The sequence below is a fragment of the Argentina silus genome, assembly GCF_951799395.1.
Source record: "Argentina silus genome assembly, chromosome: 21".
Classification (NCBI taxonomy): domain Eukaryota; kingdom Metazoa; phylum Chordata; class Actinopteri; order Argentiniformes; family Argentinidae; genus Argentina; species Argentina silus.
This window is the reverse complement of record NC_139675.1, coordinates 3004638-3019009: the sequence shown is the minus strand read 5'-3', so window position 1 is coordinate 3019009 and position 14372 is coordinate 3004638. Positions and strand designations below refer to the sequence as shown.

Genomic DNA, 14372 nt, shown 5'->3' with positions numbered 1-14372 from the left:
CTCTTTAGCTTTAACTTATTGTCCTTTGTCTCAAATAAAACATGAGTCCTCAACTAAAGTAGCAGTTAATTACTCTGCCCTGGTATAAATCAGCCCTGGTAGAAATCAGCCCTAGTGTAAATCTGACGTCCTCCGTCCCCCCTCTCTCCTGATTGGCTGTGATGTTTCTAAGATGGCGGTGAGTGGAGCGAACCTGCACAATGTCTTCATGCTGCTGACGCTGGAGCCCCTGCTGGCGCGGAACCCTTTCCTGGTGCTCCATGTGCGTAGGGACAACTTAGTGAGCGACGCGCTGCGGGAACTCACCGTCTACTCGGACATCGACCTCAAGAAGCCTCTCAAGGTCAGCAGTTCATGGTCCTCTCGGGGGTCCGTCTTCAGCTCAGAGGTCACGTTGGGGCCAAAGCTGCATCCCTAGACTGTTGGGGAAAAAAATAAGGGATTTTTGATTAGTGGTTTTATATCTTCAGGGAGATCAGATGATAACAACAGTTGTCAGTCGTCTGTCAATGGCTGCACAGATCAGTTGAGGTGGAGTATTTGTTTGGCAGAATAATGAATACGACTTTTGGGCCTAGTAAGTGAGGCTTCGATTACAGAGACTCATCCCTTGTTCTTCCTCTCTCTCTCTCTCTCTCTCTCTCTAGGTGATCTTTGATGGGGAGGAGGCGGTGGATGCAGGCGGGGTGACTAAGGAGTTTTTCCTCCTGCTGTTAAAGGAGCTGATGGACCCGGTCTACGGCATGTTCACCCAGTACACAGAGTCTAACCTCCTCTGGTTCTCAGACAAAGTGAGTCTCATACACAACACCGGACTGATCAATATCTGTATAAACTGTACCAGACAATACATTGTACTGTATATGTGTCGTGTTGAATTAAATTGAATAGAATTAAATACAGTGAAGCATTTGCAACTCCAACACGAGGAGGACTTTTGCCATCTCTTGAAGAATAGTCAAAACATATCTAAAACAAAATGGTGTTGATAGATCATGGACAACAAGGAGGGTATTAAAACCTTCTCTCCAGTTTTGTTTTGTTCCAGTCTGTCTCTTGTACTCAGCAACAACACTGTCCCCGGTGCTCTGGAAGGGCCAACCACCCACAATGTGTTGAAAGAGAATATTTGGGTCAATTTCATTATTTATTTTAAACAAAAAGCATACCAACCAAAATAAACAAGGTCGCAATTACAAATTGCGTGTATCTCAAAAGCTCAAAATAGATACAAGTGTTTGTATGCTTCAAATAGGGTGTGTGTTAATATTCCTTTCACCAGAGTTTTCACTGATGCTCAGAATTGGCTGTCTAATTGGGCACTACGGCCGTGTCAGTTAATGCATTCTATTGTGTGAAGGGACATTGAGGTTGAATTGTTGGTTGAAAGTGGTGTGTTTTGTGTGAGGTAAAAATATTGTCTGTATTGAATACGAGCCGGTTACATAACACGGTTCTCACAATGGCCGTATTTGGCCTCGAACAGCGTTTTCCACGAAAAGTGGCGCTCATGCAGGATAACTCAAAGCAACATGTCATTGGAAACGTTCCCGTATACAAAACAGCAACCTGGATTGTGTGAAAATGTCTCCGAACCCTCTGACAAGCAACAGAAGGATGTTGACAACAAAAGAACAGTCATTGGCTGAAAATAGAATTGGTCAACAATATTTTGTTGGCTGGCAATTACAGAGGCCCTGATTATTTTGTTGCTTATTGTGTTTCTCTGGTTTTAATCATTAACATGAGTGTCTACTCAGACGAATCAAAGCAATGATCTGCAGTAAAGTATTACATTTGCTACTATTTTTTTACAGTACAATAATGAACTAAGTGCATAAAATAGAGCATTAAAGTTCATGGAGTGGAACAAATGCATTAATAATTGTCAAAAACAAGGGTTTGCATCGTAAGCAGGCCTCCTTCCCTCATCTTCTTCGCTTCATTTGTGCTAAATAGAAATGCACAGCTGTGAACAAAGGTACAGGGTCTTAGGAAAGCATTCAGACGCCTTCACTTTTTCCAGAGACCCTATAAAAACAAAATTACATGAACTATTATCCTTGCATTAAGATAGACTCAATTCAACTCATTGAGTGATTTGTTGATGACATTTTAGCTAATTTTAAGAGTGTCATAGCAAAGGGTCTGAATACTTATGTGCAAGAGGTATTTCCGTATTTCAATTTGAATACATTTACTGAAATTTCTAAAAACCTGTTTTCGCTTTGTCATTCTGGGGTATTGTGTGTGGATGGATGGCAAATTATTTTAATTTAATCTATTTTAAATTGAGTCTATAACACAACAAAACGTGGAAAAAGTGAAGGGGTCTGAATACTTTCCGAAGGCACTGTAGTTGTGATCAGATCAAGGAGAGGCGTCCACTTTAACCTTTAGGTGTGACCCACCTACAGCATGGCTTCACTAGCTAGTAGCTACATACATGTCTCAACATGTCTCTGCTTGTTTCCAGTGTTTTGTGGAGCACAACTGGTTCCACCTGATCGGGATCATCTGTGGCCTGGCCATCTACAACTCCACCGTGGTGGACCTCCACTTCCCCCTGGTCCTCTACAAGAAGCTACTGGACGTTGCGCCCACTCTGGATGACCTCAAGGAGCTCTCACCCACAGAGGGCAGGTAAGGTGGACGTCCTCCCTAGCCACCAGGCCGGGATGTACCCCCGTGCCAACTCACCCTAGCCACATGCGGATTCCTGATGTTATTTTTTATTTATTACAATTAAAACAGACTGTCCATGGAGTTCTTAGTAGTAGTATCTACTTGTGGGTGGAAGGGTGTATTTGGATTCGGGAGTTCTTGCAGTTTGGATCAGAGAGTAATTACTCCTACTCCTCTCCTTATGTAAAATCAACGTGGTGTATAATTTTTTTTAGAGGCAATTTAATACAACTGAGGCAATTTAATACAACTGAGGCGAAATGGGGCCATAAAATCCCTCTCTCTGCGCTCATTTCAAAATGTCATAATTTTTCTTGGCATTCGTTGGTTTCACCGTATAAGTCGCTTACATAACAGAGGGGCGTTTGTTTATGTAACAAGCAAAATTAGCTCCCTCATGGGGGAACGGTTTCCTCAATCAATTTGGAGGGAGGGTTAGCGGTTAGCCTAGCGGTTAGCCTAGCGCCTAATTGTCTCCAGATGTCCGGAGGGAAGTGCTGAAGCTATTGATCCCTGGATTAGCAGGCAGGCAGCTCCAGTTTAGGGCAGGCACACAGGTCTGAAGTGTGTCTCGGAGAGAGGCGGCGCTGGCTCCCTCGGGGATGTCGGGTCACGAAACGACCGAGGTAATTACCTCTCGTTTTGCCTCGGGTTGTTTGCTTCCTAAACTTGACATTTAGTGCCTCCTCACCACCACCAGATAGAGTTGTCGGTTAGAACAGAGAGTCGGTGCGGTAGAAGAGATGAAAGGACAGAATGGCAGTTTGTTCTTCCTCCTGGTATTTCTGTGTGGCTTCTTACTCATCGGTTCATCACAGAGCCGTAGTAAAGGAAAAGGAAAAGTATCTATCAAGAACCAATCGAATATACCACACATACAAAGCAAGGCAGCACTCGGGGAAGCTTCTAGCAGCTCTGGTGACTCACATCATCTCTTAAACAGACTGGGAGACCAGCCACTTGGCTGCCCTTTCGGTCTGGAGAACAACAACTTTCCTCTCAGCTTAGTGCCCCTATCCTTGTCCCTGTTACTCCATCCATACATCCTGTGTTTTGGTGGTGATGGCTAGCATCTCCCTAGCAGCTAGCATAGCATACCCCCCCCTTCTCCCCATTAATCTCTATTATTAGCCTGTATTATTAGCATCGAGCAAGCTAGCGCTACGGGAAGGTTCTCTGTTCCTCTTCCAGTTAATCCAGGTGCTTTTGGGATATAGGCGCAAAGCACAGCTGTTGGGATGGCTAAGCGTTCAAATGTTCGCTGTTAGCGATGTAGCGAGATGCCATCGGGTGCGAAGGCCCTAAAATGGGGAGTGTGTCTCATCCCTGCCATAGAGAAAGGGTTTGAGGGCCCGGGGCTGGCAGAGAGGTAACAGTTTGTCAGAGATGAATCGTCGCACCCTGGAGGAGTTGTTAACTCATGAAGCTGCTATGCAGAGAGGAATGTTGATGAGGATGACATTGGCTGCGATTTCTCTCTCTCTCTCACACTGTCTCTCACACAGTCCTTCCCTCCCTCCCCCTCCCTCTCTCTTTCACTCCCTCGTTCTCTGTTTCCTCACAGTAGTGAGAGAGAGGGATCTTACATTCTGTACCCCTGCTGTCATGTATTAAAGAATGTGTTTTCTCTCTTTCCCTCTCTCCTTCTGTCCTCTCTTCCTTCCCTCCCTCCCTCTCTTCATCTCTCTCTCTCTCTCTCTAGGAGTCTACAACAGCTCCTTGACCATGAGGGCGATGATGTGGAGGAGACATTTTGTCTGAACTTTGCTGTAAGTCTCGAAATGTATCCACTCTTGGAGGTGTCAGGGATCCCAGCACAAAAGCTCTAAACCTGAACACAAACTCCTTTCACCCCCCCAACCACTAGATGTTCACAAAGCTCAAAGGTCACACTCTACTAGTATGGTAAATTTAAAGACATATAAGGGTTGTACACACCTAGGGGAAAAGGTCACAAGAAAACAGATGGTCCTAGAATATTTGGAGAATACAGTCAGAAGGAGTGAGATCAGATAGTGGGGGTTGACCAGAGGGTATGAACACAATAGTATAATAGATCAAAGCTTTTATTTCAAAATACTATTATTTAAATTCTACGACACTAGATGCTTCAGTGTAACTGGATGAGGTCTTAGTATCTGATGATGTTTTACATGATGCCCATGATGTGTGTCCGTCCCAGATCACCAGAGAGTACTACGGCCTGACCGAGGTGAAGGAGCTCGTCCCTGGAGGGGAGAGCATCACAGTGGACAAGAACAACAGGTGGGGAAAGAAGGGGACATTTAAGTCCGTCCTTCTCTATTGACAACTGTTCATTCTGTCTCTCTAGGTTAAACCTCTCTGCGTTCAACTGCTGGTTTTCAGTGGTCACGTTGATGTAATTCTTTTGCAAAACATGATTGGCTGAGCTTAGGTTGTCATTGAGGTTCATTAGACAGCCTCAACCTCAAGCCTCATCCTTGTCTGTAACTGTCGCTGTCCTGATACAATAGACCTTCTGTCAAGGTACTGACACACCAGTCTGAATGTGACAACAGTGATGCACCGGACCTTTAGCTTACCGTTCCATACACTGTGTCTGTTACTGCAGCGCGTCGTGCCTCACAACTCCCCCTACCCGTGACAATATTGACAATAAATCACGGCCTCTCTGGCGTTATTGGTTAATTATACCTCTCTGTAAAGATGCTTAGCCCTCAGGTCGTAGCCCTGCCTGTGACGTGCACTGACACAGCAGACCTTTGTTCTTTCTGTTAACACAGAGCCAATGAGATTCAAGATTTGTCACATGCATACAAGTATACAGTGAAATGCAAAAGTGACAGTGCCACAGAGTAGTAGTAAAATAGAATAAAATAAAATAGAAGTACTAAAAAATATAAACAGTAGATTAAGGTTACAGTACATACATTAACAATTCTAAGACCAACAACAACAGGTGTCTACCCTTTATGGACTAAAGATTACCCATTGTGCCTCTTCTTGGGTTGTGTGTCTCACAAATCAATGGATTAAATTAAGTCTCTCTAAGAAGTGTCCTACTTCTAACTCAGTAGCCACTGTTTTGGCAGAAAATGTGCAGACACTGTGGCTGACATAGATAGGTACTTTATTGATCCCTGAGGGGAAATTAACGCGCTACAGCAGCTCACATCACAAACAACAACAAAATAAAATGACAATAGAATAAAATAGACATCTAAAACATTATATACAGTAAGAAAAGTCCAGTATGATTTAACATCCCCCAGCCCCAACTCTGATCACCCCGATCGAGCCAGCCGGAGGAGGAGTTGTACAATCTTATTGCGGCAGGCAGAAAATATCTCCTATAGCGCTCCTTTGTGCAACGTGGTTGTAATAATCTGTTGCAAAAGGAGCTTATCTGCTCTGCCACTGTGTCATGTCGGGGATGGGAGGGATTGTCCATGATGGCCAGGAGTTTGGTCCTCATCGTCCTATTGGCTTGTTCAGCTTCTTGGTGTCACCTTCGTTGATACTGCCCCCCCCCCCAGCATACCACCACGTACAGCACTATGCTGGCCACCACTGACTGGTAGAACATGTTCAGCAGAGTCCTGCACACGCCAAAGGACCTGAGCCTCCTCAGGAGATAAAGCCTGCCCCTCTTGTACAGGACATCTGTGTTACCAGTCCAGTCCAGTTTATTGTCCAGGTGCACCCCCAGGGTGAAGAGGAAGGGATCCAGAACTGTCCCCTGGGGGGCACCAGTGCTGCTCACCACCCAGTCTGAGACACATCCCTGCAGCCGTACAAACTGTGGCTTGTTGGTCAGGCAGTTTGTAATCCAGGAAACAATGCATCCTCAACAGCTTATCTGCAAGCAGTAAGGGCTGTATGGTGTTAAATGCACTGGAGAAGTCAAATAACATGACCTTCACAGTGCTGCCAGCCTTATCTAAATGGGAGTGAGCTCTGTGTAGCAGGCAGATGATGGCATCATCCACACCAATGTCTGCCTGGTAGGCAAACTGCAGGGGGGCCCAATGATGTCTTTACCAGAGGCCTCATGTGTGCTAGCACCAGTCTTTCCATGGTCTTCATAATGTGGGATGTCAAGGCTACTGGTCTATAGTCATTCAGAACACTGGGGTTCCTTTTATTTGGTACCGGTACCAGGCAAGATGTTTTCCACATTGATGGGAGCTTTTCCAGATTGGTCCGGTAGCTGAGCAGGGCTGGAGGAGCTGGGGGGAGGAGAAGAAGAAGGAGGATGGAGTGGAGAGTCTTGGTGGAGCTGGAGGGAGGGAGACAATGAGTCCCGAGTCAAACCTGTTGGAAGAACTGGTTCAACTCGTTGGCCCTGTCCAGATCCCAGGCCACTTGCGGGTCATTAGCCTGCTTGTAGCCGGTGATCCTCCTCACGCTGCTCCACACCTCTCTTGTTGTTGTCCTGCAGGCTGTCCTCCATCTTCCGCTTATAGGTGTCCCTCCCTGCTCTCCTTCAGCTTCTCCTTGAGCTTCCTCTACATCCACTTCAGTTCTTCCTTGTCAGCAGACCTGAAGGCTCTCTTCTTGTCGTTGAGGAGGGCCTTTAGGCCACTTGTAATCCAAGGCTTGCTGTTGGGAAAACACAGCACCCTCCTAGTAGGTCTGGTGTTCTCCACACAGAAGTTAATGTAGTCCGAGATGCAATGTGAAAGACCATCAATGTCCTCCCCATGTGACTCACAAAGAACTGTTGTCTCAAAACAGTCCTGCAGAGCCTCATCCGCCTCCTTTGTCCATCTCCTCACAGTCCTAGTGGTCACAGAGTGCTGCTGGACTAGAGGCTCATACATGGGCTCGAGGTGGACTAGGTTGTGGTCCGATCTGCCTGGGGGGGGGAGTGCTGTAGAAATGGAGGCGTCCTTCACGTGAGCATATAACAGTTCTACTGTTTTGTTCTCCTTAGTGGGCCACTTCACAAACTGGAAGAACGTTGCCAGTGTTTTTGTCAGGGTGACATGGTTAAGATTGAGATCGCAATGAATGCGCTGGGGTACATACATAGATATGTCTCACTGTCTCTTGCATTAAAAGCAGATGACACAATGGATATTATTATTATATTTTTTTTTTAAATCCAAATCCCTGAGATTATAACATTCTCATACAACTGGCCATTTGTGCCCCATATTACCACCAGACAGCCTTGCTCTGTGCTGAATCCCTTAAAAATATGTTCCATACCCTCCTGCCCCATATTTTAAGCCGGGCTGTGTGCCACTAACACCGGGTTAGAGAGCTGTGTGGAGGAGTCCACTGAGGTGAGAGTACGGGGGGGTTGTGAGGACTTTGTCACCACAAAGTCCTCATTATACTTTCATATTCCATTTGGCAGAGGGGGGGGGGGGGAATCGTCATGGCAGCCACCCAGAGAGAAGGAGGGTGGGCGGGGTGACAGAGAAAGGGAGGAGAGAGAGAAAGAGGGAGAGGGAGGAAGTGAACCAGCAAGGGGGGAGAGACAGAGAAAGGGAGGGTAGGGGGGAGGGGGGGGGGGGTAATAACCCCATTCTGCCAAAATAGAAAATCTGAGTTTAAATCAGCCATTTTAAAAGCTGTCTGTTTTGACTTCAAGCACTTCTTCTGCATGAAGGGATATCTAGACCGCTGAAGTAAAAGTAAAGTAAAGTAAAGTAAAGTAAAACTGTATCGACTGGACGTTTGGTCACCCTTACTTCCAGCACTGTAGACTTGTTTATTTTGACTGGAGGTTAGTTTAGCCCACAGATGCTATCACTAGTTTCCTGCTCCCATTGCTGTGTGTTAGATCCAGTGTTTGCAGCTGTGGGCCTTGCCAAATTTAAGGGCGTGCTCTGTGCTGTTTGAGCACATTTTCTCACAAGGCGTGGATTGTGTGTGTGTGGGCATGTGTGTGTGCGCGAGAAAGAGAGTAGGCCAAAGGGAAGTGTCCCTATCCCCTGCAGCCGTGTGTGTGTGTGTGTGTGTGTGTGTGTGAGAGTGTGAGTGTGAGTGTGTGTGTCAGTGAAAGAGAGTAGACCAAAGAGCAGCGTTCATATGCACTGTGGCCGTGTGCGTGTGTGTGTGTGTGTGTGTGTGTGTGTGTGTGTGTGTGTGTGTGTGTGTGTGTGAGAGAGGAACAGCGGGCCAAAGAGTGTTCCTTTTCCCTACGGCATGCTTGCCATGTCTTTAACAAAGCTGGCTGCTGCTGTTATCTGTCAGGAAACCAGGCAGGTGGTCAACCATGCTGTGCACAGAGTTCACACGTTCCTCCCTGGGCCATGCTGTGCTGAGATGCAGGCGTGATACTGCTACTGTCATCTGATCCCCTCACCAGATTAGATAGATACATAGATAGGTAGACAGATACGTAGGTAGGTAGATAGACAGACAGATACATACATAGATACATACATAGATAGATAGATAGATACATACATAGATACATACGTAGATAGATAGATAGATAGATAGATAGATACATACATACATAGATACATAGAGAGATACATAGATAGGTAGGTAGGTAGACAGAGAGACAGACAGACAGACAGATAGGTACTTTAATGATCCCCGAGGGGAAATTAAGGCGTTGCAGCAGCTCACATCACAAACAACCAAATAACAACAACAAAATAAAGTGACAATAGAATAATAGAATAAAATAGACATCTGAAACATTATATACAGTAGGAACAATCCAGTATGATTTAACGTCCCGCAGCCTGACTCATCACCCTGATCGAGCAAGCCGAGTCTTACTGCAGCAGGCAGAAAAGATCTCCTATAGTGCTCCTTAGTGCAACAAACTCACATTTTAATATACTTTACTGTCTGTGTGTGGGTGGGTGGGTGGGTGTGTGTGTGTGTGTGTGTGTGTGACGTATTACAGTGCAGCTTCATTGCACACATTAATTGTCAGTGCCCACAAACATTAAAGATGGGTCTGTTGTTATTATTATTATTATGATTATTATATAGTTGACTTGGTCGTGGGTGGGCAATGGGCATGGACAGCCTATCTGTCATCAGGCCAGCAGATTGCATCTCCAGTACCCAGTAGCACAGTACCCCACCTCCCCTGTGCCTTCCTCCTGACTCCTGCTGTCGTTCATAAGCAACACAGACTCCAGAGGGGATAGTCCTCCATGAGAATGAAGATGTATTCTCACACACACACACACACACACACCAACTATTTACAGTAGCGGTCCTGAGGGAGAGGTCGAAAACGTCTCAGACCCTCCGGAAATGCTGATCTCATCGAGGAGGAAGAGCACTGTTGATTTGTTAACTATGTAATAATTATGTTATTTCCCATAACTCCACAGTTTTGATTGGGTTTTGGGTAAAACAAAACAGACTGTACAGTCACTTAGTAATCTTTGCTTCTGTCTGTCTGTCTGTCTGTCTGTGTGTGTGTGTGTGTGTGTGTGTGTCTTTCTCTATGACAGGAAGGAGTTTGTGGAGGCCTACCTGCAGTATGTGTTCTCAGCCTCGGTGAGCGAGCTGTACACAGCCTTTTCCAGTGGGTTCCTGAAGGTATGCGGGGGGAAGATCCTGTCTCTGTTCCAGCCCTCCGAACTCATGGCCATGGTGGTGGGCAACAACAACTACAACTGGGAAGAAATGGAGAAGGTGAGAACCATAAGCTAATGCTAACGCTAACGCGGGGCATTGAGACAAAGAGAGTATGCTATGCTAAGCGAATGCAGAAGGGCCTCTGTGGACGACATGCATAAAAGACACTGGTAATGCTACTCATACCACATACCTCCAGTTGAATATCACCACCTTGAATGTGGCTACAACCGGTGTTAATGAAAAAATGATTGTCATCATTTAAATCTGAATTCACTACTGCACAAATGTATCTCAAATGAAGCGTAGGGGGCAGGAGGGGGTTCACAGCAACGCTCTGAATATGGGAAATGTGTATTAAATCTAACACACATACACACGACTGTGTGGAATTCCACAGATAGTCACATATTAAGGAATATCATCCCGTTATGTGGATGATGACACTGAATCATAGTGACCTGGAGGAGTGCATACAGACTTCGAAGCAGTAAGGCCAACTTGCAACTTCCACAAGTCTCTCTCCGAAACTCAGCATGTGTTGTTTTTCTATTTCCTCTCTCAGAACGCGGTTTACAAAGGGGAGTATTCAGCCACTCACCCGACTGTGAGAATGTTTTGGGAGGTCTTCCACGAGTTCCCTCTGGAAAAGAAGAAGCAGTTCTTATGTAAGTAACTACAGCAGGACCCAGCAGCTAGGACTGTGTCATTACTTTACTTCATATCACAGTGACAATCTCTAGGGCTGTGTTCCAATCCATAGGGATACGCCTGGTTCCCACTGCACAGTGTGAATCTGCCCAGGGAACTGTAAAGTGCACTGAATAGAAAAAATATATATTTATATATATAAATATATATATGATATATATCAAATATATTTCAGTCACCCACACAACATAGACGTAAACAAAAGATCTTCGGCAGACAGTAACTACAGGCAGTATTGTTTGTTACATTTACATTTATGGCATTTAGCAGACGCCTTCATCCAAAGCGACTTACAACAATACCCAACAATTTCCTTATTTCCTTTCCTTCATGACCACTGTCACCCATCTGTGTTAATGAAGGAGTCAAGGAAAGGATGCCATTTGACAGCCATTGAGACTCAGCCGATATCTCCTATGCCAGCCAAATGCTAACACTACCCCCCCTCCCCTCCTCTTCCCCCTCCTCTTCCCCTCCGCCAGTGTTCCTTACGGGAAGCGACCGCATCCCCATCCACGGCATGGAGAGCCTGCGCATCGTCATCCAGTCCACCTCAGCAGAGGAACACTACCTGCCCGTGGCCCACACCTGCTACAACCTGCTGGACATGCCCCGCTACCAGACCAAAGAGACCCTGCGGCGCTGCCTCACCCAGGCCGTGGAGCAGTACGAGGGCTTTAGCTTGGTGTGAGCTACCTGCAGCAGCAGTGGCGGCAGCAGCAGCAGCACAGCGCCCCCACAGGCATGGAGGACCAATGAAGGGGAGATTAGCGGCAATGCTAAAGCTATCTTTAACGCACTTTATTAACGACACTCCTGTGAATGGGCGAAGTGAATGGGGTGGGAAGGAGGCGGATGCATTCTGTTGGCACTTTCCCTGTACTGTTTACCGCAAGAGATCATGTTAGAGATGAGGAAACGGGGTGTACTGTGTAAATGGGTGACACGACAGAGGAGCACATACTTAGATGGTTATTTAGATGCAGATTATTATTTTGATATTCCTGAGTTTCTGAGCGCAAGTTGTGTTGCTTTACATGTGTCTTGTTTGAGAATTATGCTTACAGAGACTTGATTTTTGTTCGGGGGGAGTTGATCGAGTAATTTCTTTGGGATGCGTCAGCAGATTTTCTATCCAGTTTGGTTGAGCCCTAATCTTGTCTTTATGGAATTGTGTACAGAATTTTTTGAATCATAACAGTTTTGAATTAAAAAAAAAAAAAAAAAAAGCTTTTTTTTTTTGTTGCTTTAAGCTAATTTATTGAATTTTGATATTTTTTGAGATAATAATCCATGTCTGATATACAGTTATAGGTGAACTGTGAGACAAAGAGCTTACATTGGGAGGTTTTACATGAGTCATGGACTTGACCTGGCCCTCATCATTGCTGACCCATTGCGGCCTCTCCTGCTGGTCCCAGATCAGTTTAAAGACAGTTTAATACAGGATTAATACATGTAGAGAACAGCAGGCATACAGATTCAGGCTCAGACCCTAAAAAATACATCATGGCGGACTAATCCTCTACCCACATCCTGTTTATTTCTGCTCCTGGTGGATGGACAGGACAGAAGGACCAGCTGGCTCTCCATGTCCTCAACCCCCATTTAACAATATTGCTATTGCTTCCGAGTCATCCGGTGAGATTTAGGGCTATATTTTAACGGCGTAAACAGTTTTAGTGTAAACGAGGGCGCTGGCCAGTGGCACTTACGGGGTGTGTCTGAAATATTAGTGCTATTTTCAGAGTCCTGTCGTGAACACGCCCTCTGTTCACTGCTCCTCCACCCACGTGGGCGCAGAGGAGACGACGCCACAGTTCAGTGGTATTTCTACCTGTTACCACAGACACAATATGCCTGCGTTTGGACTTCCTGCGTCCGTTTTGCACCAGCCCTTAAGGTGCTATGGTGATTATTATTTTTCCTCAAATGATGTACAGTTGATGTTGTCTGTGTGCATGTTGTTAAAGGTGAACGCAAAAGCCTGCTCATCCTTATAGAATAAATAAACAAATAAACAGAAATAATATTATAATAATAATAATACTAATCCCAATTAGTTTGATCCCCGAAATCCCCAGATTAGCTAATCTCAAATCTGCATTATTGGGGACAGAATGATTGCACTGATTTGTTGCCTGGCAGATTTTTCGTTGACTCTGCAGAATATTCCCGCAAATTATAATCTATACATCTCCACCCCCAGTAGGCTACATCCCAAGATGACACAGCATTGGCACTGATCATTTTGACATGATTTAGTTCAAGGGAGGGATTCCCGTCGGCCATCCAATTAGCAATAACAAACTTACACAGGTGGCCTGGTGGGGCCCAGTGGTCTAGCACCACGGCCTACAGTGCACACACGTGCCCGTGTTTACTTGCTTGGGCATGTGTGCTTAATTTCCTGTCTCTATCCAATAAAAAAAAATATATATAACAGTGGGACTGCCCCACTAAAAAAAAAAATATTTGAAAAAAAACGTACACAGTGCAGTAATGTAATTACAACCATGGCCAGACGTACGGAGGGCTTTGAAACATCTTAGCAACATTTCCTCTCCATTACTTCCAGTACCGTTCTCTAGTATTCTCAGTCTCTGGTGATTAAAACACCAGTCCTGTCCATGTGTGTCCACCTACAAGTAAGATGCATCGTTATAATATCATTATTGTGATTAAAAATAAATCTGTCCATACATTCTGCCTGTTCAGTTGGTCTCCTATTACCTAATATCCTACCTATCAGAAGTATCGTATGTACGCCCTTCCTTAAGCAACGTCTTTGGCCGTTTGTAACGTGTGCCGAGACTAACGTGTGTCATGTATGAAGTAACGGGATTGTATGTTTTCTTATCACTCCGTATGTCTCTGGTTTAACACGCCATTATAGCCACAGGTTTGTCTCCCAAGAGAACAATTCATGTGATTTTAGCTGGTTCATAAATCTTGTTTGTGCTCTCTGTGTATTACATAACGACATGGACCACAACAGCTCTGATGCCTGCGGTGATGCCTAGCTTTGAGCCACTGCAGGGCCCGAGACTGAGGAACGATCTGGATGCTTTGTTCGTTCACACAAGGGAAAAGGCTTGTTTCGTTGAGTCATTACTTCACCCAGAGAGAAATGACTATCCCAAAGCATGGGGTGGGTCAGTGTTTCTTGGTCACTGTATGCAAATTAAGGGCTTACTACTAGTGTATGTAACTGGATTGTTTTGAGTATATAATATTTACTTTTGTACCTTTTAAATGGATGACATTATTTTTCTTTATCATATTTTTTTTCCTGAACAAATAAAACTTAATTTCACCTTGCGTCGTTGTTTTGTGATTTTGTAAATCTTGACTCTTCTGCAGGATAAGCATGATGAGTGAAAACTAAGAGAGGGTGTGTGTGTGTGTACTGTAACTGAATTCTTACT

The 14372-nt window shown here is 45.1% G+C and overlaps 1 protein-coding gene across 1 annotated transcript in view; it reads left to right on the top strand.

Moving 5' to 3' along the window:
* herc3 (HECT and RLD domain containing E3 ubiquitin protein ligase 3) overlaps nt 1-14265 on the top strand; it is a 30682-nt gene extending 16417 nt beyond the window's left edge. The window contains exons 18-25 of the mRNA XM_083693244.1: nt 173-343; nt 648-791; nt 2477-2643; nt 4388-4454; nt 4868-4950; nt 10107-10290; nt 10799-10901; nt 11427-14265. Coding sequence (XP_083549370.1) covers nt 173-343; nt 648-791; nt 2477-2643; nt 4388-4454; nt 4868-4950; nt 10107-10290; nt 10799-10901; nt 11427-11635 — 1128 coding nt within the window. The 3' untranslated portion in view covers nt 11636-14265. The remainder of the gene's footprint in view (nt 1-172; nt 344-647; nt 792-2476; nt 2644-4387; nt 4455-4867; nt 4951-10106; nt 10291-10798; nt 10902-11426) is intronic.
* The last annotated feature ends 107 nt before the right edge of the window (nt 14266-14372 follow it).